This window comes from Coturnix japonica, chromosome 2 (genome assembly GCF_001577835.2).
Source record: "Coturnix japonica isolate 7356 chromosome 2, Coturnix japonica 2.1, whole genome shotgun sequence".
Taxonomy (NCBI): domain Eukaryota; kingdom Metazoa; phylum Chordata; class Aves; order Galliformes; family Phasianidae; genus Coturnix; species Coturnix japonica.
The window spans coordinates 37,963,804-37,991,237 of NC_029517.1; the positions used below are offsets into that span (position 1 = coordinate 37,963,804).

The window sequence follows — 27,434 nt, forward strand, 5'->3', positions numbered from 1 at the left end:
TTAATGCCACAGTCGCTTGTTTTGCTTTACCCTTACCGGGCTCCTTGGACACTCTGAAGTGGGTGTTTTACTGTAGTATAGAAGAAAATGTTAAATAATCACCTGGCTGCCCCAGCGGAGGGAACCGATGGTGGGTACTTGATGGCTCCTGCTGAGGAAAGCGGTGTGAGCCCATGCAGGATGGGGAAGGGCTGTGCCTCAGAGGAGGAGGAATGGCGGGCTGTGTGAAGAAGCCGCCTTCGGCCAACTGCGTGGGGTGGAAGGTGAAGTTCACAAGGAAACAGGCCTTCGGCCATGGCTCTGCGGGGAGGAGCCGCTTCCCGCCAGGGAGGAGAGACTGTATGTGGGGCGGGAGATCCTTCTTTGCGGGCCGGGGCGGGGGCAGCGCTGCTCCGCTCCTCCTCCCCTCCGTCCGGTCCGCGCTGCCGTGAGTACAGGGGAAGGGCCGGGGCGGGCGACAGGGTCTGATGCAGTGCTCTGATGTGAGGGGTGGGCGGCGGGAGGGAAACATCCAGCAGTACGGGTGGGGCTGGAGTTCGAGCTCGGGGGTTTAAGGGTAGAAATCAAAGTTTCTGCCTCTTCTACTGTCGCTCTCGAGGCTACGGGATGGAAGGGGAGGGGCTGCCGGCCGGGACCCTGTGGACTGGTGCTCCAAGTGCAAAGCCGCGGAGCCATCAGTGCTCCTGCGACGGGGCGTGTGGGGGTCTTTCATGCAGCTGGTTTGACTGGGCACTGGTGAGGCTATGCCTCAAGTGCTGTCTTAGGTTTTGGGCCTCACTACAAGAAAGACAGTGAGGCCCCGGAGTGTGTCCATTGTATCACTTCTCATGGAAACATGCAGGCTTTTCATGTAGTGCATATGCCCATTAGCTTCCAGCACATGCAGGTTTTTTTACTGTTCTTGTACTATGTGAAATAGTTGATGTTCTTTTAAAGTTGTGATTACAATTAGAAACAGCTCTGAAATTAAGAGTGAGCAGAAGTAAACTCTCCTTTATTTGCCGTATTCAAAGACAATGTGTCACGCATGAATTAAGCTTGGTAAAATCAATTTCTTTTTCAGTCTCTCCCGCAGACAGCAAGTTTTTGAGTTTAGACTGTCTTGAGTGAGCCAGGATTACCATCATTAAAGAAAACACATTGTGATCTCCAGTTCTCCGTTTGCTGTAATGACCCTACTGTGGGGTGATTATCACTGTAAAATAGCTTTTCCCACAATACAAATTTGACCTGAAGGTACAGTGGCTCATACTTCTAAGGGAAAGGGAGCTGCTTCTGTAGGAGTAGCTTTTAATGCTGCTGACAGAAGACTGTGCCAGCAAATATGGGAAAGTCTCTCCAAGACTCCACTTGCCCTGGGCTGGCACTGAGGTGTATGCACATATTTAGCTGTTGCCCTTGCCAGAACTGGCTGCAGGGTGCTGTGAAATCTTGAAGACATTCTAGGCCCTGGCTGCTTGTAGCTAGTGCTAAGGCATGGGACTTCATTTCACAGAGAATTATAGGAACAGTTTTTGCTGGAATAACAAAACTACAGAAGAAACCTATTAGTGATTTAGGTTTTGCTACTGGAGCATTCCTCATTACCACAGGACTCGCAGAACTGGCAGTTGAGCAAGCATGGCAGTTTTGTTAGAAGGAAAGCAAGTGATCATAGTGAAAAGAGGATATGAGAAGGGCAAGGCCCGGAAAGCTGTAACTGTGTGTATGCTTGCACAATGCTGAGGATTTTTAAGTAAGGGGAGGTCTGAAGCAGCACTGGTTAGAAGTGCTGATACCTTCACTCACAAGCTGTCAGCACTGCTGCTGCTTGTTGACATAGATTACATAAAACCTTGCTGTAAGCACTTGTACTGTGACAAATTTCATTTCACTTTTTCATTTCCCTCCTTATTCCGGGCCCAATACCCTTCCTCTTTGTTATTCTCAGTTTTGCAGGCTTACGATAAGCATCTCTTGCCAGTCTTGCTATTGCTTTTGACATCCCTTTCATCCCCACTGAGTCTTCATTCAGAGGCCAGGGTTGTCCTCTGTCTTTTCTTTGCCTTTGCAACCTCTTGAGGAATGGAATGGCTGCTTGAGGCAGTGGTTCTCAACAGTGTCAGTGTTTATGCTGTTTTTAAATGTCAGGACACTTTAATGCACTAATGTATGTCTCAGTCTTTTCTACTAGCATCCCCTTGACTGATGCACTGAAATTGAATCCAGCAACTGGAGTGCCCAAGATAAGAGAAAGAACTCCGTGGTCTAGCGAGCGACTGCTTCCAACACCCTTTTCTAAGCCTCATAAGTGTTTGCCCTTAAGCATACCCTAGCACTGTACATCTAGTAGATCCTTGTAATAGGAGACTTGGTGCATTGTAACCATGTCATCCATCACTCCAACAGGCCATGCTGTGGAAGCTGGGACTCTTGCCAGATAGAGAGATGATGGACTTGCAGATAAGTTTGGTACCTCGTAGCACCTATGCGTTGGTCTCCTGTTTCTAATCAATTTAAGCTAGCCATACAGAGTTATATATGTCAAAATTCAACAGGGGTTTTTGTGTTTATTTATTTATTTATTTATTTTCTGAAAGAATAAGCACATTTGTCACAATGGTGAGGACTTTTAGGTGCTGTTGCACCTGGAACTGCTATGGTAGGAAATTTTTATGTTGGCTTTCATCTAGGTAGAACCTGAAGTTTCTTAGTGAAGCTGATAAGCTGTTATGAGCATGCATGTACCTGCCTTGCTGTTAACTATACCCGTGGGGAACTGGTTTTGTTCCAGTACTACTTAAGGTGTCCTTCTGCCATGACATTTTCTTAGTCTGTTGATGGTGAAGGTTTTCCATTTTTCTTATTAGAAGAGATCAGTGAAAAATACTGTTTTCTTTGATACTATAAGTGTTTTACTTCATCCAGCTCTGCCTTCACTGTTCTGTATTTTCTGCTCTTTCTCCATTATTCCCCTGGTGCTTGGCCTCATCTCCCAGCAGCAGTCAGGTTCTGTGCTGACACAGACCTAATCAAATGGGAGTCAGGCTTATTTGAGACCTTCTGTTCTTTCCATATTTTTCTTGTTCTTATCTTTTTTGCTGTATTTTTGTATTCCTTTCCATGTCTTCTTTCTAATTGGATCTGAAAGAGTAAATGAACTATTTCTATTTATTTTGTACTCTTGACAGTACCTTAGTTCATTATTATGGGTTCCTGGATATTTGCCTTATTTGTCACAAACTAAAAAGAAAGAACATGGTCCTAGAACAACCAAAGGAAGCAGGAGATGTTGTGTAGGGGCAGTGTAGGAAAGGGTTAATGTTTCTATTGCCTGTGCTTTTAAGATAGCTTTACTTCTTTAAAAGCTTGCAAAAGCTTTAGTGTGAATGATGTTTTCAGCATTGTTTGGTCCTCATGATAGTGTTCATTTATGAAACGTGTTTTCTTAAACAAAGAGACATGCCAGCGTGGCTTCTAGGAAGCCCAGTGACTCAGAAATCAGCCACTTCATCTGGTAGGTCATGTGGATGGTGCAATAAAAGCCTAGTTTGTCTGGGGAGCTGCAATCACTCACTCATGTGGTAAGAAAATCAGATCACTTGCTTCCATTCTCTTTGGCTGAAAGAATTTTGCTGTTTTGGAGTTGACTGTGTCCCAAAATAGTTGTGCTTTGGATTTACCCAGTCTCTACCTTTGTGGGGCTCATCTGTGCAGGTCAGCAGCCATAAGATGCAGCCTACTGGCCTCTTGAAAAATACTCTTCCAACTATCCCTTGGCCTGCTGAAACAATGGTACTTTTTTGCTCTGTTACCACAGGATGCCAGTAGTTGGTGTTAATCTAATCACGCAGGTTCTTGCAAAAAGTCGCCTTTTTACATTGGAAATGATATGTACAAGGTTCAGGGCTAAAATAGTATCTAAATGAATTTGTTGTGGAATTACAATTACAACATAACTTCCTGACTTCTGTGTGGCAAGATTAACTGGAAATAAATTAGAAAAAATCCTTTGGTGCTATAAAAGTAGCCTTGTTGTTCTTGATTCCTCCTGCTATATGCTATATGTAAAGAAGAATAGAAGCCATCCAAAGAGCTCCCAAGAGCTGCTATGGAGCACGAAGGCACAAACAGCCTGTGTATTTGAAGGTGTCATGGTGTGAGGTGCTGTGTGCCCCTGAGTGTTGTATTGATTCTTAAGATTACAGCAGTGTTTCCATAGTGGGCATCACGTTGCTCTTGGCTTCCTTAACAGAAACATCTGACCTGTGGCATTCTCACAGCCTCAGTTCTGCCTCTCAAATCTGCCCTGAACCAAATCATTTTGTATTAGCAAAACTGTCTTATTTTAGCTCAAACTCAGTTGACAAGGCCTCACTTCTGGGGATGTGTATCTTATTAGCAACATTTCACACAGAAACTTCTACTGTAACAAAAAGCAAAATGAATTGCTACTGTAAATTAATTCTTCGTACACAATTAATTATGAAATAATGCAATTTTATTCCACTTATTTTAGTGGCCAGATATGTTAGGACAGATGCCCTGCTTTGTCTGCTGAGATGCTATTAAAAATTCTCAATTACGTATTAAGAACAGGCAGTTAATAAGGCATGTGGAAGTGTTGTTAGAGGCAAGCTGCAGTGTTTATACTACAAGAGAGACTGTCTGCAGTAGATAAATTTTTCCCTGAATGGAACAAATGAATGGAAGTACATGAGGAGAACAGATTTTTTTTGTTTGTTTTTTAATTAAATTGGTAATGGTATTTCACAGAGGTTGAAAGTACTCTTAACAGGCCAATGTATCTGCAGAGGATAATGTTTAAATTGTCGTTCTGTGCAATTAATTTTACAGGCTTTGCAGCACAGAAGACGGAGTGCCTGTTTCCTTGAAGTTAACCCCAAGCTGACTCCTCACTGCAGACAGATAGTTTGACAAAGATGATGCTGGGCAGAGCAGCTTCTTGCTGTCTCAGCTATGGAAGGCCACCTTTGTGCTAACTCAAAGACTTCTGTGGAAAAACCTCTGGCAGCAAGTCGTCCGTCCTGCATTGCTTTGCTGAAGGTCTACCGAGAGCTTCTGGTCAGTAAAATCCGACACACGCAGTGTTTGATTGACAACTTGACTAACAATGAGTACTTCTCCACTGAAGATGCAGAGATTGTTGTCCAGTTTCCAACTCAAGCAGATAAGGTATTATTTTTATTTCATTAACCAGCTTAAACTTTTTTGATATTTTCAATTTACTGTTAGATCTTACGGGCTTAATGTCTTTCTCAATCTTTATTATTTTGGACAATCACCACCCTATTCCTTCTGGACATGCATCTCCAGAAGCATAACCAGCACTGCTTAGACACCTATTAGCAGCTGCAAAAATGAACAGGCTGATAATTGCTGTTCTGTCCCCTGAGCATCATCTTTCCCTCTGATAAGGAGCTGACCACAGTGGCGCTTAGGCTGTGACTTTAATGCTTACAAGCCTTCGTTATCATGCAGAGGAGAAGTACTTCAGGATACAGAGGGACAGATCAGCTTATTTTAGAGGAGAAGATGAAAATTAAATATTATTTTAGAGTTTCTCATTGCATGTTGTCTGTGTGTGTACTTTCCCTTCTCTTTAAAGTCCTGTGTACATTATAAATGTTTGCTTGTAAAACTGATTCTGCATTTAGGTTTGTAAATCATCTCTAGGTATCAGTAGCAAACATTTTTTCCTGTTCCCCAGACAGGAGAAAATTATTAGATGTACACAATTGCTCTTTGCATCATAACTTAGAACGAGCGCCTTGTTTATCTCCCTGACCAGTCATGCAGCTTCAGAGTGGCATCACAATTAGAGGCAGATGAATCATAGAAGAATCAGAGACCTTGGACTTCACCAACAGTGCAGATTTTCATAAAATAATCATTCTTCCCAGCAAGTTGAAATGGTAGCACAGTACTCACTGTGTACAAGCTCCAAGCTGAACAAATGCACACTGTACTATCATCTCCATTTCTTTTTGGTCAGCATAATATACGTGATTGTTGTAACAATGCTGTGCATCAGGAGCCTGAGCAGAAACAGAGAGCAGGCCACAATCATAAGTGAAGTGGACTCTGTGGGAGCTTCTCTGAAAATTGCTTTTTAGTGCATAAATATTTGTCCAAACTACAGTGCTTTTGCTGTGTGCTACGTACCTCGCAAAAGAATATAGTCTCAACACATCCTTTCTCTGCTTTAGAACTGAATTATTGATTCATTCTCAGCAAGAATAGGATCCAGGCGTTCAAAAGGGGCCCCTAAAAGCTCTGTCCCAAGGAAGGTTCTGCTATGAGCTTGCTACCTAATAGTTGCACAGAGATACAGTTTTAAGGACAACTCTTTGCCTTGAACTGCTCCAGCCTCTGTCTGACAGCCATTGGGTTTAGTAATAGTTGCAGGCAATGAGTACATTGTATGGAGAGATAGATAGCCCATTGCTGTGTTAAAAGAAAGTATTGTGGGCTTCTTGATCTGCATTAAAGTCTAGAGAGAGATTCTGCCTACCCCACTATGGATCTCTCTGGATCCAGAGGTAAATCTAAGTGTGACTGGAATATCTTCAAACCAGAGGAATGAATTAAGGGCACTGAGAAATCCCTTCTTTCTTTTTCATTTTAACCGAACTGGGATTTAAAAGATACTCTGCCAGACTCAGCTAATCTTTTAGATTCTTTTTTGAGGAGCAGTATTTCTCCACACTGGTTTTGGTTAGCGTATGATTTGACTACAAGTTCAGACCTTAACCTGCAGAGCTGTCTTTCTTGCAACATCCAAGTAGAAACAGAAAATAAGTTTTTTGATGGTTAAAATTCAGAACTAAATTCAGAGCAATTTTTTGCACTGGTTTTGATTCTGTGTTTGGTTTCAGTCCAAAAGGGATCCTAAGCAGTTTAGCGGTTTAACTGTGACTAAATGCTATTCATCAGTGTTCTTTCTTGTACTGTTTCTCCAGGTTCGCAAACTTCTAGACTTGGTTCAAAGCAAGGGAGAGGAAGTTTCAGAATATTTCATCCATGTCCTGCAGAAAGTCACTGATGCTTACTATGAACTTCAGCCTTGGCTGGATGAAATAGGTTACCAGCCTTCAGAGAATATTTGTAGTAAACCTGTCATAAATACAGATCCAGGTAAGGTCATGTGTCTGTATCCCTTTCCTTACAACATCCACTTTCTGGGAGGTTCTAACCAGGTGGCATGATAGTAAATGACTTTAGGCAGGCGCAGCCTGAGAAAATAAATGTGCGCATACTGTGTTTGCTAGCAGAGCTAGACAAATAATTAAAGTCCACGCTGTGTAACACAACACTCACACTGATATAGTGTCCTGTTTTGCTAAAGTCAAGCTCTTTTTGCATTTGTGTGTGGATATGTAGCATAATGGTATATCCACCTTGTGCCAGCTGTAGTATTTTCTAGGCTTCTATTACAGTTTATTAGCAACACTGTCACATTTTGGCAATGGAATAGCCAGTATTTCATCATGAGGGCACTTGACCAAGGAGGCAGGCTGCCCAGAATGGCTGTGACGTATCTCTCCTTGTAGGTTTTTGAGACCCAACTGGACAAAGCCCTGAATAGCCTTATCTGGTCTTGCAGGTGGTTCTGTTCTGAGCAGAAGGTTAGACTTGAGACATCTCAAGATCCCTTTCAACCTGAATTATTTTAAGGTTCTAAATAATGACTTTTAGTAAAAGTCAAAGTATATCAGGAATATGTGTTTTCTTTGTGTGAGGTCTTTCATACTGTATGAATACAAGAAGTACTTTGCCCCCATCAGAGGTAAAGTTTCCGTAGTGATAAAAACTCAAGTCAGCATTGCACAGTAACTGGGACTTTTGTTTTTTTGCATCAGTTTAGAAAAAAATCATTTGGGGCTCCTGCTTTCTAAAGCGCACACTTTCTATTTGCAATAATGAAAAATACCAAACAAAAAGAATGGCCACCTACCTGAATCACGTAGAATATAAACACAGTGAAACAGCAGATTCCAAAACTAACCTGTGACCAAAAACCCCTTGCCTTTGCAGACAGTCAAACAATCTCTAACAAAGCCTCGGGGGCTTGACTTTGAGCCCCATCTGAAAGATAGAAACCTCTTAATGCAGTGCAGTGTCTTGGAGTCAGTGTTGGATTTCAGGAAATGGTGACTCACATGCTAAGCATCTGAATTTTCCATTATTATGGCAGCCTGAATGCATAGAAGTCATCTGCCAAAAAACTGATTTTGTGTAAGAATTGTTTTTAACTTGCTGTCCCTCAGAGTTCCCACGGAGGTAGGTTATCATATGCAACAGGCTTTTAAATAGTAGTTATTTTAATAATAGTTCACTGTCTTTTTAGTTAGCAGGTATTGCCAAAAACTCAGATATGAACTGGGACGGGACTCCAAATTCGTTATGTCATATGCGCAGAGGGAAGAGATGCTGCTTGAAGAAATCTACTCTAACAGTATTATGGAGATGGTCAATTTTACCAATGAGAGCCTGGGTGAAGTGTGTCAATTACAAGCCCTTTTTGATGATGCAGTTGGAGTAATAAATGAAGATGGAGAGACTATTTATGTTTTTGGCGATGCAGGAATTGGAAAATCTATCTTGCTGCAAAAGATACAAAGTCTTTGGGCCAAAAAACAGTTGGATATAGGGGCCAAGTTTTTCTTCCACTTCCGATGTAGAATGTTTAGTTGCTTTAAGGAAGATGAAACCGTGTGTTTGAAAGACTTACTCTTCAGATATAATTGCTACCCGGACCAGGACCCCACAGAGGTGTTCCATCACATCTTGCAGTTCCCTCATACGGTTCTTTTCACGTTTGACGGCTTTGATGAGATCTATTCCAACTTTGATCTCAGTAGTGTTCCTGAGATGTGTTCACCCAATGAACCCATCCACCCTCTGGTGCTGCTGGTAAGCCTTCTCAGAGGAAAGCTTCTTAAGGGATCCAAGAAAATTCTTACATCACGGACAGGAACTGAGATCCAAAGAAATATCATTAGAAAGAAAGTGTTGCTTCGTGGTTTCTCCAGCAATAACCTGAAGGAATACACCGCCATGTTTTTTAAAGATGTGGGGCAGCGAACGCTGGTACTGAACCAGCTGGAAGCTAACCCCAACCTCCGTAGTTTGTGTTCAGTGCCTTTATTTTGTTGGATTATTTTTAAATGTTATGAACATTTCCATTCCATGTTTGACAGCCATGAGCTTCCAGACTGTTCTGTTACATTGACAGATGTATTTTTGCTCATGATTGAAGTCCATCTAAACCGGTCTCTGAAAACAAATTTGCTGAGGAACAATGCGAGGAGCCAAGCAGAGGTGTTCAGATCAAGAAAGGAAACTCTTCTAGCTTTGGGTAAAATGGCGTACAGAGGGATGGGGAACTCTATCTTTATCTTTGAGCAAGAGGAGGTCTCATCAGTGAACATCTCTGAAGAAGATTTGCAGTTGGGTTTTCTCAGGACAGTTAAAGGTTATAGTGGCTGTGATGACCAGTCCACTTACGAGTTCCTGCACTTAACCCTTCAGTCTTTTTTCACTGCTTTGTTCCTAGTTATTGAAGAGAGAGTGGAGAATAAGGAGTTACTTCAGTTTTTCAATGAATGCTCTTCTGCTGATGCTGCCCAACGTACTTGCTTTCATGTTCCTTGGTTGAAGAAACCACTCACAGGGGAGGATCCTTTCCGAAACAATGAACACTTCCATTTTACCAACCTTTTTCTCTGTGGCCTGCTTTCCAGATCCAAAGAGAAGCTCTTCAAACATTTAGTTTTGCCTGCAGTTGTTAGAAAGAAGAGAAAGACGCTCATCACATACCTTGGGGAGAGCATGAAATCCCACCTGAAGGGTGTCACTCGGTCCAGGCTTCCAAAGTACAACCAGGTGCAGGTTCAGCCAAACTTTGTTTGGATGCTGAGGTGTCTTTATGAGACTCAAAGTGAGAAAGTGGGAAAACTGGCTGCAAAACGCATGCATGCCAATTACCTCAAGCTTACATACTGCAATGCCTACTCTGCTGACTGCAGTGCTATTTCCTTTGTCATGCATCACTTTCAGAAGCGCTTGGCTCTGGATTTGGACAACAACAACATCAATGACTACGGAGTGAAACAGCTGCTACCATGTTTCAGCAAGCTTGCAGTGCTCAGGTGGGCATCTGTGCAAGCAGATCATTTCTTAGCTTTGATTTCTTCCACAGCTGGCTAGGGGAGTCTGTCTTGAAAGTAGAGAAACATGAGGATGCTCATTGCTGCTCGGAATTAAAGTGCAGTTGGCCATGAAAGCACAAACCGAACACTCAAAATAGTCCCAGGCAGCTTGATTTGGATTAGAGGTTTGACTATCCACACCTTTGCCACTTTCTGGTCTTTGGGAATATTTGTTCAGCCAGGAGCAGGAGGAGGGGCAAGTGCATTTCAAACTCAAAAAAACAGGACTACTTAAGTCTGTAGGTTTAGTTAGAATCCAGAAGAGGATTTTTATGGGAGAAGGTGCCCAAGGGAAACAAAAGAAAACAGAGAAGTGCTTCATCCATTATCTAAAGATTGCCTGAGCCTGTCTCTACCCTCGGACATACAGGGTAAGAGAGAATCTGTCATTTGCCAAGTAACAAGAAGTGCCTGACAGATGCTATGAATTTCTTGCTTTAACATCCTGCTCAGATGTGTTGTTTTCACAGAATGAAGCTATCATGTACTTATGTTAGGAAAGGATGTAGTTGAAGTGTTAGTTGCATTTTTTCTAAGAGGTGATTTGGAGGGGAGACATGAGCTGGTGTAACAAGGGCAAAGAAACTCCACCTGTAGCATCACAGGCTCAGTGTTCCACCTCTTTTGAGGTTGTGCCATGTAGCAATGCTTTATTTCTCCGAACATTCACACAGACAAACAACCCAGAAATTTCAAGTATTCATTTTTTGAGACTCCTTCAACCTTAGGTGATTTATTTTATACATGGGTTTATTACTACTGATTGGCCTCGCTTTGCCTTTTTTTCCTGTACAGGCTTTCTAGGACAAAATCAAAGCAGATGGTTTCCCAACTTGGTTTTAAATCAACTGACCACCTGAAAGAAAGCAATAGGAAACCTGTATAAAAAAGGTTCAAGTCTTCAAAACAAAATGGAGAAGAAAAGAACAGTATTTTGTTTTTTTGTCTGTATCACATGGTCATGCCATGAGTAACGTGAGCTTAACGCCACCTCCAGCACCAAACCACACTGCTGGGAAGCTTTTGTGTTTGTGGCTCTTCTGATGTTATGACTTACCCTGCCCTGTTAATGACTTTTTCTGATCATTAAAATGAGATGTTTCTAACAGCTTTACTATCAGTTTCAAAGAACCAGGCTGCTCTGATCTGTAGAACTGGCATCTTGGTTTCTCCTTTATGTGAGTGCATTCCAAAGTGACCAAGGTATTACCAGCAAGAGCCCGTGAGTCTGCTTGTGATAATGGCTCTCAGCTATGAGTGTTCAGCTTCAGCATTTATGGGGAAACCAAAGCAGGTCTAAATCAATGGGACAGTTTTCCTGATAAAGTGTGATTTTTCAGAATTGGAATGTTTCCCATGAAACTGTCCATTCAGCCAAGGTGAAAAAGCTTCAGGAGTGTAGGGAAGAACTGTGAAAAGAAGTGTTTTTATTCAACGAGTGACAGACATTGATTTGTTTTGTGTCTAATTGAGACAATAAATCAGAAAGATCCAGCACGCCCGTGGGACTGGCAGTTCCATTTCCTGGCCAGAGGTTTTCACAACCTTTATTAATTGGATCCTAATTGTGTTGTGGCTTTCAAGATGCCTGTCTTTCAGTAGGTACCCAGAGAAGGCTGTAGGAGTGGTCTGGAAAGCTTGCTTTTGCTTGGGTGTCAGGTGGAATTTCTGCAGTCACAGTACAGCACAGGAGGAAGATGAGGTGTTTGTCTCTGGTTTCTGATTCTCTGCATTTTACTGTTTCCAGTTCCATGGACAGCTTCCAGAACATTGCCTTGGTGATTTGGGGCTTTTTGTTTTCTTTTGTTTTTGAAGTGAACCATGTAATACTAAGTTCACATTCCCCTTAATTGCTTTTAATGTGCGGTGTAAGAACCTATTGAAATCTCAGAGGGAAATGTGTAGACCTCCAGTCATTCACTGACTCTTGGACAATGAACACATGTAGTCTGTATTGGCTCAAACTCTCTTTTCTCTTCCCTCCTTCCAGGCTCAGTGTAAATCAGATCACAGATCATGGAGCAAGGATATTGTATGAAGAACTCTCCAAGTACCAAATTGTGTCTTACCTGGGGTATGTACCAACGGGGAGCGAAGAACTAGATAATACTACTGGAAAATAAAACTGCTGTTGCAGCATGAATGGGGTGGAAACCAAAGTTACCTTCTCATCTGCTGAACATGAGCGGGCAGCATTTTGTGTCAGATGTGATTCAGCTCCTGTTCTGTAACAGCTCACCAGGAAAAGAACCAAAATTTCCTCTCGCGCTGCACTGCCTCCCACTCAAGTCAAGCCCTTCTGTAACACAGCATGGACTGCTGTCAGGTCACTGATCTGTGTGGGTGTGCTGGCTTTATACTTGAAGGCTTCTGCTAGCTGTGTGTTTGTGCACATGCATACTGATGTATGTATAACTGGCTTTGTAGCCAGAGCTTTCTGCTTTCTCAGTTGTAAGCTGATTTATTTCTACTATGCAAAGCAGATAGAGCTTGGTAGAAGGGAGGACGAGAAACATGCTGGTTTATATGTCGTGTTTACGGTTCCCTTTTACCATAGCCGTGTCTTTTAACATAGAGAGTAACAAATTTTACAAACTACTGTTTTTAATCAAGCTAATGCTGGTAGGTGTGTTAGTGCTGGCTTTCTACTTTTGGTTTAGAGGCTGCATTAAAATGACTTTTTGAAAAGTGATCACAAATACCAAGAATTCTCTCCTTCTTCCTGTGCCCTTCTGTAAGTACATCTGCTCAGATATCTGATCTTCAGGACTATTTGTAAGGGGATTTTATGGCTTTTAAAAGAACAAACACGTGTTCTTCTCGTGTGCTGCCGTGCTTTTTTTTCCTTCTGCTTTATTCAATATTATTTCTGTACTAACACAGGAAGAAAGGGAAGATTTGTTTGCTTGAGAGGACCATGTAATTAAAAAGTTTATATATAAATATTTTTCACTGCTAAGTGTATTCTCCTCTTATTTTATATCTAGCCCTTCCAATATTAACTGTATATCAAAATAGAAGTACAAGCAATTGTGTATGTGTGCAGAGCCATACAAAAAAGATGGATGCTGTCTATGCATTATAAATCACCCAGATTGTAAATATAAAAGTACAGCAGGAGTAACCTATTTTTACCAATGTGATTTTTCTTTAAGCTTATACAACAATCAGATCACTGACGTTGGAGCCAAATACGTTGCAAAACTTATTGAAGAGTGTTCAAGCCTTGAATATGTTAAGTAAGTTATTTTTTGTGTTTGTTTTATTCTTCTACACTATCATAACTGAGATAAAGCAACTTGAAAAGAGAGGAAGAGTAAAGAAAAATGACAAAAAAAATCTATTTCAAATAAAATAAAAGAAATTGATTGTATTCACGTATTTCTTTTTACGGTAGCGTAGCAGAAAATGTCAGAAGGGGAAACTCTTTAACCCATAGTCTTTACTAAAGAATGCATTGCACTATCAGTAAGTAGTAGGCACCAGACCTTTTCTCAAGTCCAGTCTAAGTACCTGAATGAGGTTTAAGTGGTGCATGAACTTACTGGCCTTTGCCATGAATTAATTTGCTTGCATTAATATCAAGCTTCTTGGTATCTGGCCTTTTATGGGCTATAGCAGTCATGCTGTGCCAGTGTCATTATCTCAGCTCTGGAATAGCCCAGATTCACCTGAGAAGTTGTTTCACTTGGGAAGTCCTGGAACTTCTCCAGATATGTGTTTGGCCATACACAGCAGTGACTTAACAGAAAGGTAGATCATTAACTGATAGTTTAGTTGTGACCACAGCAGAACATAGAGGTAACTACAGTAATAGCAACTGCTGGTGTTAATATAGCAACCAGCAGCCAGGGATTGTTGGGTTCTAGGTGCTATTCTATCCCTAACTTGCTTTGAAACCACATAATTCCTGCTTGAAATATTTGCAGGATTTTGAAACCCAAGAGCACTCTGGTTCTGTCACTGCTTTGACAGGGTGCTGTGTTAATTTAATCTTCTAACTTGCACTAGGAAAAAATGCTTGTTGGAAGACAGTTTCTGTCAGGCTTCCTAGTAAGCCCAGAGATGGTTTTGAGATAGAGTGTGTATTCATGTGCCTGAAGTCAGTCAGACAAACCAGACAAAAGTTTTAATTTATGGAAATATAGCAGCTTGAGGGGTTTTGGGTTTTGTTTTTTTACAGTAATGTGTAAGCAATTGAGACTTACCTCTGTCTTGAACTCCAACCAGTTGATATTCCCATGCAGGCCAAATAATAGATTCTATAGAGCACCAACCACTGGTGCTCTGATCTATGTCAGTGCCTGTAGCCAGTGCTCAGAACAAAAAGACTTGAAATTATTAGTCTGTGCTTATCAGCTGCAGTCTGCTCTCGACTTGCGCTACCAAGAAATGTTCTGTTCCCTGTGGCATCATAAAATGTGCTGCATGTAATTCATGTACTTTGCAGCAACAGCTGGTATTATGAGCTGTATTAAAAGCTAGACAGGGAGCCTTGCTCTGAAGATCAGTTCCTAGGGCTTTTTTCTGACACACTTAGCACCAAAATCAAGACTTTGTAGTAATATGTCCAACTTGGAGGGCCAACACACAAAATATGTTTTCTCTTAATTGAAGGTCAAATGCCTGCAGTATTTTTTACTCTAGGTTAATCTTTGATAACTGTAACTAGCATCCAGAATTAATTAGCCTTAAATACCTGTATTGTTTCATGAGCTGGTGTTGTAATAGCTGTACTGTTGTAAGTGGTGTACCTCATCAGCTCTTGTATTTTATGCAGGATAGGAGCAAACAAAATAACTAGTGAAGGAGGGAAGTGCCTTGCCCAGGCCATCCAGAAGAGCACAACCATGTTTGAAATCGGGTAAGTTCAGTGCTAAGGAGAGTCCTGATAAATCTGTGATCTGTGAGAATATAAAGGAATTCCACATCATCCTTCTGTCCTAAACTGGAGAGCTTGCTATTGCTGGAGAGAGGTCATAATGAAAACATTTAGTCCGTGCTCTTTCTTAGGATTGATGCTAGATGCGAGAGTTTGACTTGTTCCCTCTGGCAATCCCCATTTTCTCTTTCCACTCTGCAGGAGAGCATTCTTCTTAGAATGTAATGCTGAAAGGAATTAAAGCTTTTCTTTGGCCATCATCACAGTAACACTTAAATATGAAAATCGGGTTTGAACGATCAGATTTTGGCCTTTTATTTTTGTTCTAAAAGATTTCACAAATATAATTAACATCACGCACACTTCTGTTGTCTCCCAGAGTTGCTCCTGTGCTGTGGCCTTCTGGTACTGGTGGGTTAGAGAGATAGATGGTGCAGTGTGCAGGGAGCAGAACAGGCCTGGCTCAGTGGGATGGTACATGCCAGGCTTCTTGCAGCTCTCAGAGGCTGGGGAGTAATGTTGGGGGATGAATGGGGAAAGGAAAAGAGAATGCAGGCTGAGGGGCAATAGAGCATTGTGTCTGATATCTCCTGGTTTCCTGTCTTCACTAGGATGTGGGGCAATCAGGTTGGAGATGAAGGTGCAAAGGCATTTGCAGAGGCCCTGAGGAACCACCCCAGTCTGACAAACGTGAGGTAAAACAGCAGCTGAACTCGCCATGGAGCTGCCTTTCCCAGTGCTCTGTGAAGCAGTGGCTCTTCAGACCTTGGGCCACTATCTCGTGCCATGGTCATTGGCAATTGACTCTTGGTGCAAGCAAGAGGCCAGGTTGTTTGAATTGAAAAGCCCTGTGCAGCCATAAAGCAAAATAATTTTTTTGCATAAATTTTTCTTATTATCCAACCTGAACTGAGTAATGAGATGTAGTTCTCGCTGGAGTTCAGTAATTAGACTCTAAGTAGCCCTCTGGAGGCCTTAAAGTGGGTGAAGTTGGCAGCACAGTATGGAGTGCAAGCAGCACTGTAAAACCAACACCTTCCCTGCTAGGATTACAGATCCTGACTAGGGATTTATAGGTGTGGATTGTGGCTGCTGTTGATGCGGAGTTCATCCATCCAGCTGGAGCACTGGGATCGTTCTCTTCCAGTTCCCCCGGCCTCCACGTGAGGGAGGAGAGGAGGCTCCTGGCTTTCCCCACTAGGTGGCACATGGCATTGGTTTCTGAAGCAGTACCGGACTCAGGGATCTCTCCGGAGCTGCCATTTCAGAGCCTGGGATTTCAGAGCTGGTGCCTTGTCCTCCTTTCAGTGAGCGAACAGCCAGGCTTAAAAAATTAAAAGCTGAACAGGTGCAATGACCTAGATATATTTAAACTTAAAAGCTACCAGAAGTAGCCATCTTCCCCTAATTGCAGAAGCCATCCAGCTGTATCAGACTTGAAAGAGAACAGTTGGAATCTGAATCAAAGCTGTGTTGCATCTGGGATTCTCAGACAGATACGCTGATGAATGTGCTTGCAAAAATAAGGAGGAGCAGCTTCAGGCTAGAGCCAGGTTTTGCTGGCACCTGCACAAGGTGCATCTTCTGCTCTGCAGTGTGATTGCACTGGGGTTCACTTCTTGTCTTCCAGTGGATAATCCTGCCCCATTATTTGAATGCACAGACAGTACCAGATAACTGTGGCAGCTTTATGCAGAGGTGAAGGAAAGCTGGGCCCTGATACAACATTTTACTTCTGTGTCTTTGCCATGCTTAGGCTGAGAATATATGGTTTCAGCTGAAGCTGGGAATACTAACACATATGCTAGACCTTAATTGATGCCATTGCTCCAATTCGTCCCCTTTTTGCCTCTTTTTTGAGGCCATGGGCTATTTTCAGGCTCTGGCCTGTCTTCTAAGGATGGAAATGCTTTTTGAACTCTCAGAGCCTGAAGCATAAGTTACCTGGGTGATTCTGCCAATGTCTATTCAAAGAATGAAGGGCAGACTAAGAAACTTTGTGGTTTATAATGGAAAACATGCATTTACAGGCTTTTATCTCCCTGCACAACAGAAGGTATTGTGTTTGGAAGGGGAATGGAGCATTTAAGTGTCTGAACACCTCACTTAAAGGAAAAAGTGCATGGTTTGTAGTGGGAATTGGGATGACAAAGGAGCATACAAACCTATAAACTGCAAAGCACCAAAGCACTTTGCTAAGGGCCACAGCTTTCAAAATCACAGCTACAGCTCTGCTGTCAGTCCCAAAAGTCAGTTTGCTCTCGCTGACCACAAACCTTATGGTCTGTGTGACAGACCTGCATCAGGCTGCAGCCTGTGAACTGGTCTCACATATGTAAGTGGGAAGGGCTTATTCATTTGCAAAGTAAGTGAGCCTTTGAAACAGCTAAGTTCAGAGCTGGAAAGCTGAGACGTGAATCTTCCAAGATAGACATTATTATTTGGTATCGAGAAGGCCAAGCAACACTGGCTACTTTTTAAACCTTTGTGTCTGTTTGCTTCACAGTCTCGCATTCAATGGCATCACAACAGAGGGGGGCAAAAGCATTGCTGAAGCTTTGCAGCACAACAACTCCGTGAAAATATTCTGGTAATCAATGATGTGGGCTGCTTCTCCATCTCTTCCTTCTTCAGAGCAAGCTGCAACCTAGTTTTACTGCCTCCTTCTTTCCCTCGTGCCACCTCTGCACTTTTGCTACCAGCACGCTGTAAGATCACAGAATCATAAAGATCAGAATGGACCCCTGGAGATCATCTAGGTATATCCTTTGATGAGCAGTGGATTAGCTTTCCTGCTTGTAGGATCACTGGTACACCTTTGTTTCCATGGGAAGCTGGGTCTGTAGAATGGGCTCCTTACATTCCTGTAGGTTTTGATATGGTGGTATAGGACACCCCCTGTTTCCACTGAATGTGCTTAGGTGAGGCCAGGCCCAGCTTCACTGCTCTCCTGCTGTGACAGGGGAGCTGAGGACAGCTTGCATTCCTTAGTGCTGTTCACAGACGTCTGACAGGGTCCTGTTCAGCATTTCGAGTGTTCCTCCTCTGGCAGCAGAAGCAGTGTGCATGTGGGGTTCTGTGTGTCTGTATGTAACTTTAGGAAGATTGGTTGGGTTTTGACTGACGGGAGCAGAAGTCTCTTAGTGTCTCTGCAGACCTCTGCCTGAAAGCAATGATTTAATCCATCTGCCTCTGCTTTTGTTGTGTCCAGTAGTGAGCTGGAGCTTCACAGCTCCCCTTGTCCCTACATGCAGTTCTGGTTCATGCTTATTTCTACTCCCTCCATCTTACTTTCCCCATCATTCACAGTTTGTGTATCCCTTTAGTGCTGCATCTGCCTTTCCATCTTTTTCCAGTGCAGTTCACGCAGCTTTCAGTTACTCAAACATTATGAGAAAACCACGTTAGATAGATCAGTGCTCTGAGAAATTAAGCTCTGGCATTCTTGTTGCCTTTTTGACTCCAGGGCTTCTCTTTAGCATGTCTGTGTGTCCAGACTTCAGAGGTTGCTCAGGGCAGAAACAGCACACACCACTTTGGCTTTCTAAAATGAAGTCACCGACGAGCTGGAAAAACAGGAAACTGAAAAATAACGATAGCATCTTAAGTCAACGTTTTCTCTCCTACCTAGGCTGACAAAAAATGAGCTGGATGATGAGGCAGCAATGAGTTTTGCAGAGATGCTGAAGATCAACAAGAAATTGGTGCATTTATGGTAAGTTACATTCCACAGAGGCACAGTCTCTTTGGCAGTAACCGCATTAAAGCTTCACCTTCCAAGTCTATGTAGGTCACAGTACACTCTCTGTGCATGGTCTGGATGCAGCTGACTGGTTGTAGACAGCTTTAATGGAAAGTTAATAAAGCTGCTGTCTAGTGCTTTGAACCTGCTTTCTTACAGGGCAAACTTTAAGCTGGCCGTGCGTCCTGGTAACTTTTGAACTGCACAGCTGCCTTTGTTTTTCTGGGGCAGCTCATTACTGGCCTAAAATGTAAATTTCAGAGAAATACTAGCAGATATCTAGCATAAAGTAATGTTATGATTCCTACTGTGTGTCATCATGCTGTGAAAGTGGCAAGCTCATTTGGTATCCTTCAGTCAAGAACCTACACTGAACACTTCTGTTGCCATTTGCCCGGTGCTTTCTTCTGTGGCACTTTGACTGACACTGGATGCTTAGCTGTGAGACGCCAATCTCCGCAAAAGCAGATTCTTGTTTCAAGCAATCACAAGGATACTTGTTAAACTGCTGGGAAACCACAGCCCTGGAAGCTCTAATCCAGAGGTTCACAATAATTTGCCTGTGAATGGGGTTGGGCAGATGTGGGCTGTGAAACAAACAGCCATCCATTCATCCCAAGTGATTGAGAGAACATAATAAACAGAGTCCTTTTACAAGCTTGTACAAAACCTTTGCTAATCACACGTTAGTATTACTTGTGCTAATTGTAGTCTGTGCCCTTAGGAAAGTACTGACTATGTGAGAGCTGGGTACTTGTGGTCTCTTGTAAGCAGCAAAAGTTCTGGTGCCCATCACCCTGAAAATAAAAGGAGATGGGAAGAGCTTGATTTCTTCATGGGCAGCTGCAGATACGCTTCCCAGGGCAGTCTGTCTGTCTCAGAGAGCCCCAACACTGCAATCTCATACCAGCAGTAAAGAGCTCTCAGCAGAAATGTGTCAGCAGTGTCAGCTCAATATCTCCAGAATGCAGCCACACGCGAGCTTAGGAGGAAGCGAATGATACTCTGAGCTCTGCTTCTGAAAGTGCATCTGTAGGCATCTGACAAGCACTGTGTGCCCTCCTCAGAGATGGAAATCACAACTGTCTTCCTGTTGCAAACTGACAGCTTTGCTCCTTGACATCAAGCTGAGCTCATGTGGGCTTGTGCTATAAAATAGTTTGCGTGCTGGGCTGATATGAAGTGCTTTCTTTTTAGGCTTATCCAGAATCAAATTACAGCCAAAGGAGTGAAGTACCTCAGTGAAGCTCTCAAGGAGAACACAGCCATTAAAGAAGTCTGGTAAAGATCCTCTCCTCAAAGGCTCACTTTACTTTTTAAACTTTCTTTCCCTTTAAAACACGTGGCATTAACCTTCTAGCCTTAAAAAAACAAAAGCACAGAACAAGTTTCTGTAGGGCAGGGGCTGCAGTTCCAGCAAGCTTCAAAGAGGCAAAAAGCCTCTGTCACTGGAACACTTCCCTGCGTGTTATGATATCAAGGAGCTCTGTTAGTTCACGTCTGTCTAAACGCGCCGACTTGCAGAACGTGTGTTTCTGCAGAACTGGGCCCACAGCTGCAGTCAGGTTTTGCTTCTCGTGATTTATTTTCCAACTTCTTGACACGTTCGTGCCTCTCAGGAGCTGAATCCCAACAAGCAGGAGCTGGCTACATTTAATTAGCATTACTAATTTGGTTCATATTATTTGTGCTCGGATTTTCTTTGGGCGGTGCTCCAAGCGCACGAGAAGTGCTAAGCTCTGAGGAGATTAACTTTTTTTGTGAGATTTGCTTGTTTTAGATTAGGCAGGCAGCAGCCAGTCACGCATGTGCGCTGCAGGGCAGTGTGCCAAGCACCACATTCCTTCCCTCACCTCTGGGAGTTCAGGAGTCAATAGAGCGGTGCTGTTTTTTAGCGCTGCTGCTTCTGTATTATTGAACCTGAAATTTATGTTTTAAAATACGCGTTTGTTTTAATGAAAGGACGCTGAATTCCTGCTCAGAAAGACCGTGACTCACTTTATCTGACAGAGGGCTCCCCGGGGATGTGGAAGAAGCTTCTTTCAAAGGCCGCTGCCAGCTGCCAAAGAGGCTGCAATACCCACCTGAGAAATTCAGGGTTTTCAAAGCAAAGCCTGTCTTGTGGTTCTTGCTTGGCTTTTCAGGCATCCCTCACCATTCCATCGATTCTGTAGGTCGGTAGCATTTCTGAGAGCTGCATGTTTCAGGCTACTTATTTCCAGGGCTGTAAACATCGATCTGACCAGATTTGAGTATTTTGCCATAAGTCATCTCACGTTAATTATATCTGAGTACTTATGAGCTTTCTTCCTTTGTTGTCATGGAAGACTCAATGAAGACGATATAAACTTCTGTCAGCCATGTGCTGCCTTTCACAGCAGTGCTGTCACCATTTGGCCCCAGGCAGCACCACCTTCCTGTACCCCTGTTGCTTACTGCCCCAGCTTCTCCAAGTGAGCTCATAGAAATCAGCCCATCATCCTCTCAGTGTTCTGAAGCAATGCTGCGATGCACAGAGCAGGTATCCAACACGGGGAGCAGTCCCAGTTTAACAAAGTCCAGGGGTTCAGTTTAATTTCTGGAAGAGCCCTGCAGCCTGCCTGCCTGATGCCTGCTCCCAAGCACGTACCTTTGGGAAGCACTGAACTCATGCAGCACTGCCGGGCTTTGGTCTCTGCTTTAGATCTTGGGAAAACAGAGGATGGGCAGCAGTCACTGCCTCCATTTTACACCCCTTTTATCTCCCTACTTCTCTCCAATAGTTTGAATGGGAACCTGATAAGTCAAGAAGAAGCCAAAGCTTTTGAAAATGAAGAACGGATCATTTGCTTCTGAGTGAGGACTTCCCCGTTTGGACAAGCTTTGTATGATAGAAACTGTCACACTTGGACCACAGCATTACAGTGGCATACAGAGGCAGTGCTCATGGCACCGCCTGCTGTCCCTAATCCTTTTGGTGAGTGGGAAATTGCCTTGGTAAATAATTAATGTCTGTACAGTGCTTTGAAAATGCAACACTAAGTGTTAACAGAACGATTCCAGGGGCAGGTGCGTGCATTTTGATAACTGAGCTCAGATTTATTCTATATACTGCTGTAAATAATCTCTAACTTATTTATATACATGAATCTATACACACATATATGCACAAGGAGGTGTGAGATGCACAGGCTCCACGAGCATACAGTATTACCTGTCTCATAACTGAAAATGATAGTCTGAATGGAAACAGACTGTCTCGAAAGGCTGCATGGCACCAATGCTTTCAGCATGAATCCTCTCCTGCCTAGAAATTAGACCCTCATTTTCCCACTGACTTACAGCAGTTGTAGGCACTGCATTTTTTTGGAGAAACGGATACATGAGGCTCCGATTACTTTCCATAATCTTTTTTCCATCTCGAAGCCAACACATTTGCTTTTCTACAAGCAGAAAACCTCGCTGCCATTGCTGTAAAATCATAATACAGGCAGTAAAACACTCCTGCCTAACATTTCCTGAGGGCTGTGCAGAAACCGCCACCCCCTGTTCTCACAGTGTTTGTTCTGGGGAGAGGGTCCGGGGATGCATGTGACAAATTAACGAGCGGGCTGCGCGCTGCCTTGGCTCAGGGCCCAGATGTGCTGGTGGCAGTACGTCAATGTTAAGTTGCCTGGCTTCATAGGGAGAAAGGACAACTGAAAACCAGTGGTGTCAGGTGGAAATCGCTTCTCCCAGCAACACGTGTACACACAGATCTGCTTGGAAACCTTTTGTCTGACCCTTGAACTATTGGGAAGCACAAGGCAAGGGACATATAGCAGTAATTAGACCAGCATGAAAACATTATCCCCCCTCCAAAATAATTAGTGCTTAGGGAGTGTAACTTTATAGGAACCTCAAAAGAAAGCAGTTTAAAGAGAAGCAGCCTCTTTGGTTTTTCAGGTGTTTTTTTTTCCTGATTCCCTTCATAAAGGGAATCTCAGATTCAACCCCTGATGGTGCATGAAGAACCAAAAAATGGAGAAGCACTGTTTATCCTCTGTCCTTCTCCCATGTTGTCACCCCCGAGAACTTTACAGAACGATACTCCTGCTGCTGATGCCCCCATAGAGGGTTGGTGGCCCAGAAGAACCTCCCATCAAAGTGCCAAACCCCCTTTCCCAAATCTGCTGCACAGACAAACACAAAAGGCTTTCTGGTAGGTGAGAGTTTCTCCTTTTCCTGCCTGGCAGCAGACCTTTACCAGCCAGCAGTTCTGCCTACACTCTCATATATATTTATATGAAAACCAATGTAGCAGTCATTACTTGTCAGTAGCTTTTCCTCCCTGCCTGTGCTGCCAGCACTGTCTGCTCAGAGGCAGACAGCAAGGTGAGGCTCTCAGGCTGTGCCAGCTAACAGGAGTGGTTTCTGCACCTGAGCCATTTGTTTACTGAGAACATGAGAGTCTCTTGGGCTGCAGCAGGTTGAGGCAGCCTCAGAGCTGGCAGATAGAGCAAGCAAGCCCAGCACTGATGATGGTGCCAGGGAGCGTGCCAGATGCATCCATTCATCTCAGAGCACATTTCAGGTTGTGAGAGCTTGCTTGGGCCAGCCCCAAGGCCAGGGTGCTGCTCAGGCTGCTTTGGCAGGAGCAGCTCATGGCAGGGGACAGCCAGCTTCATGCATCAACTCACGGCCAGAGCTAGAGAAACCAGCAGCTGCTGCAAGCCTGAGCATCCTTGTGAGTTAGTGTGGCGTGTGGGGCTGCGTTCCTTTCCTTGCAGTTTTACCAGGCTACTTGTAGAGAGCTTCTGATCTTGGGCTCGCAGCAGTGCACCACTCCTCACTGACAGCCAACAAGCTGTGAAGTAACTGACCCTGGGGGATATGGCAAAACTTGAGCGTTTTGAAGAAAATAGCAACTGCACTTTTGGGAATGGCTGTGTGTGGAGACAGGCCTGCTGCAGTGGAACCACAGAGCCCAGGAGAACCGTGACAGCAGCAACCAAGGCCAATCCCAGCACCTCTGGGAACAGAGCAGCATGTCAGGGCAGCACAGCAGAGGTCCCCCCTACCCACACTGTGTCCCTGCACACAGCTCTGCCTGCTTGCATCAGTGCAGAGTGGCCAGAATCCAACCAGTCTTGGGTAGAGCCCATCTTACCCATTGGGCTGCACTCAAGGGAAGAGCCCCCAGGCTCGAGTGAGCCCATGTCAAACAACTGAACTGCTGCCTACCAAGTGGCTGCTGTGGTTCGGCCTGTGCAGGAGGCAGTAGCTTAATTCAGATGCAATACCTTCACCAGCCAGGAGGCCTCAGGCTGGAGAAATAAAGCCTGCAGACATTCGTGCTCCTGCTACCTGCCAGGATCTTTAATCCCGACTCTGGCAGATGTTAATCCTGGCACGGGTGGCTCCTAAAGAGCTTTCCTCTGAACTGGTCACTGGGTGCCCCGGGGAGGGAGCAGGGTGAGGAGGCCCCACCGCATGGCCCACAGTGGGACTTCCAAATGGTGCCAAAGCCCACAGGCTGTGGGTTTTCCTTCTAATGCTTGGAGCCTGCTTACAGAACCAGCCAGAAGGGGAGGGGAGAAGCACCTCAGTTAAAATTTAAACACTTGTTCAAACAAAGACATTGGTAACCAGGGCGAGAAGGAAAAGCAGGGCAGGAGCCTGACGCAAAGCATGGCTCTGAGCACAAGGGGCCGAGGCCAGAGGGCAGTGAGCACCTGCAGCCCCTGCCGAACTCGGCCGAGAGCCCGTCCCCACGCTTTTAATATCTGTCTCTATTCTGCTGCCTTTATGAGGAGTGAGTCATCGTGCGTCAGCCGACGATGGGCTTTACACAATTATTTATTTATGTTGAACCCTCCTCCCCACCCCCGCGCATCCCTGATCTCATCCCCCTCAGAAAACAGGCGCTTTATGAAACGAGGGTGGAAAGCTGCATCCCATAGGCAGCCTGTCGTCACTGCACACAGTCACAGCTGCCCAACAGGAGAGGGCCAGGCACCTGCACCTGCCAGGGGCACCCACTGCTCCTCCTTCCTCTGCAGCACAGGCGTTTGGCAGGACTTTGCAACAAAAGTCACCTGGAAGTGCAGGGAGAGCTGTGCTTCAAAAGATTTATTACATGTATTTGTACATATCTTACATGAATGGAATGTTAACGTACAACCTAAAAATCAATAAAAAAATATGTTCATTCATGATTATGTACTGGCAGACCATCGAAAAGAGTACCTTACAACAACTGAACTCAACTTGCAATCATACCGCTCGATTAAAAAAAAAAAAAAAGAGCACATTTTACATCAGACATTGCAAATTACATTCTGGTTTCTGCTCAGGGTCACGAAGGAAGACATCTTGTCCATTACCACTGCACAGCATCGCAGGAGCACGCAGCTGAGCGCCGCCCCGCAGGCAGGGCTGGGGAGAGGCATAGAAAAGGGGGACATGGGCTGCCTCCAGCTGCAGGGCGTCCTGCCCAGTGGGAAGAGAGGCAGAGTGAGACTCTGGATCGAGTGATGAGGAGAATGCTGGAGCACCACTTGTTCCATGCCATGCCTCAGCCTTTGAAATTAAGTAGCTCAGTAAAACACCCTCCCTACAGCTACTAAGCTTCTTTTCTTCCTTGAAGGTTGTAGTACTTTGGCAATATCAGCTAAAAGAGAATTTCAGACTGCATGGTAGTGAATGCTTCGGCATCACACACATGGGGAGAATGCAAAATCATGCTTTGCTGTCTCCTCCTCTTAGCATTTCACATCTTGGGAGCTCGTGACCAGTTATGTTGAGAAGAATTTACCATTATACATAACAAATCAGCAATGAAAAGGACAGATCTGAGGGAAAACATGAAGAACGGGATTTGGCAACAGATTACGTACTTGTAACATTGGGTTACGTACATTTGAGGCTGCCAGAATCGAGCAAATCCTACTTACCATTGCAAAATCTTTGCCAAAGCACACCCAAGGGCAAAAGTCTCTCAAACAGACATAAACAGATTAAAAGCTGCCAGGAAGATCGGCAAATAGTGGCCCCACTGCCTCCTACTTACTATATGCTGGCAGCTTATTAGAGCAAAGCCAGAACCAAGTCCCATCTTCTTCTGGTGCAGCATATCCCTGTGATGGTTTATCTGAACAAGTCTTCAGCAAATTGCGCTCCACCACGCGGTCATTTTACAGCTCGCCCCGCCATCAGCTCTGATGTACACGGTTACTGTCTGAAGTACAAGGTTACTTCACGTAGCACTATGCAGTGCCTTGGGAAGCCAACAGACCATGTAGCACTGCACTCACAAGAGAACCAACTGCAACTTGAGGTAAGTTGAAACTCAAAACTTTGTTGTTTTATTTCCTCCCAATAAGCTAAAATGTCTTCAACCCGAATTCAAAATCATGTTAAATTTATACTGAAGAAACATCACAGAAGTTTATATTTAGGAAACAAATACTGGACACTGTTCTCTTGTGAATTTCTCTCATGTGTTATCTTGAGTGCCAAAAAGTAGGACAAGCTGGTGATGCTGCTACAGAAAAAAGCGTGTTTGTTTGGTTGGGCTGTAGCAAAACCTGTAACAAGTCCTCCTCTTCTAAAGAGTCTCCTCCTCCATTACTTCTGCAGATGTCAATGGAAAGCATTTCCAGAGACTGAGGAAATTATGGCCCTAAAATGTAGCATATCTTCAGCTAGGCAAAAGAGAAATGCATTCTAAAATGGCTTCTAAGCTTGGAGGAGCGGAATGTGAATCTCAAGATATAGCATTCTTCAAAATTGAGACAATCCTCCACTGGCACAGGTGAGCAGGGAGATCCCAGAGCAGCATTTCTGCATCGGCAGGCATGCGGTGCTCTGTTGGCAGATACAGAACTGCAATACCAAATCCACACGCAGATATTCTCTTTCAACATGACAAAGCAGCTACAATTCACAAAGGTGGCATGGCCTTCATCAAAACCAGTGAGAGCTTTGTTGCTGTTCACTACTCAGAGATAAGTAATAGTGCCAAGTTCCCTGCGTTTGGGTGGAACACAAGAAACGCAGCAAGTTTCTGAAGCCCTTAAATGGAAAAGGCCATGAACACATCTCAGCTATTAGACACCAGCTGTCTATAAACAGCAAAGAAAACAAGAAATCTCTCTTCCACGTTTGCTTGAGACTGTAGTCCGTTGGGAGTCTCCAGACTTTCAGCAAAGACTTAATTAAAAAGCCAGAGCTGCCTCCAGTGTTAGGAACTAGGATTAGTACATAAATCTGGAAACTAAGCTGTAAAACCTCATTTGCATCATAAAGGGGGTGAAGAAAGGGAAGAGAAACAGCTCACAAGTATCAACCCGCATCTCTGAACCTTACCTACGTTTTCCACTTCAACGTACTGCAGTACACTTACCCTTGAATACAAAAATTACATCAGTTACAAATAAGACCATGTTTGATGCTCTATTCTTCCCCCAAATACCACAAATCTGTGGTGTGCTTCAAGTTTTTCTTCCCCCCCTTTGTCCCCCTGAACTCACAATATCTAATGTACATGTTGAAAGAAAATTAGAGAGAGATCGATTTAGAAGAGACAGGACAATCAGTGCCCTGTGCTGACAGCAGCATGGCTCTCTTGGCATTA

General features: G+C 43.9%; 1 protein-coding gene across 5 annotated transcripts; it reads left to right on the forward strand.

The window, feature by feature from the left end:
* The first annotated feature begins 330 nt into the window (after positions 1-330).
* On the forward strand, positions 331-25,027 carry NOD1 (nucleotide binding oligomerization domain containing 1). 5 transcript variants are annotated; one of them, XM_015854019.2, is made up of 12 exons: positions 331-427; positions 4,837-5,175; positions 6,963-7,137; positions 8,351-10,154; positions 12,205-12,288; positions 13,370-13,453; positions 14,995-15,078; positions 15,708-15,791; positions 17,603-17,686; positions 18,728-18,811; positions 20,036-20,119; positions 21,601-25,027. In XM_015854019.2, the coding sequence occupies exons 2-12, from the start codon at positions 4,960-4,962 to the stop codon at positions 21,671-21,673; spliced, it is 2,856 nt and encodes a 951-aa protein (XP_015709505.1). In that variant the 5' UTR covers positions 331-427; positions 4,837-4,959; the 3' UTR covers positions 21,674-25,027. The 5 variants fall into 5 exon arrangements, 3 of the variants coding, with proteins under 3 accessions (XP_015709505.1, XP_015709507.1, XP_015709506.1); XM_015854020.2 differs by lacking the exon at positions 331-427 and adding an exon at positions 564-3,563; XR_004306061.1 differs by lacking the exon at positions 21,601-25,027 and having other exon boundaries at positions 17,603-17,855; positions 20,036-20,067.
* The last annotated feature ends 2,407 nt before the right edge of the window (positions 25,028-27,434 follow it).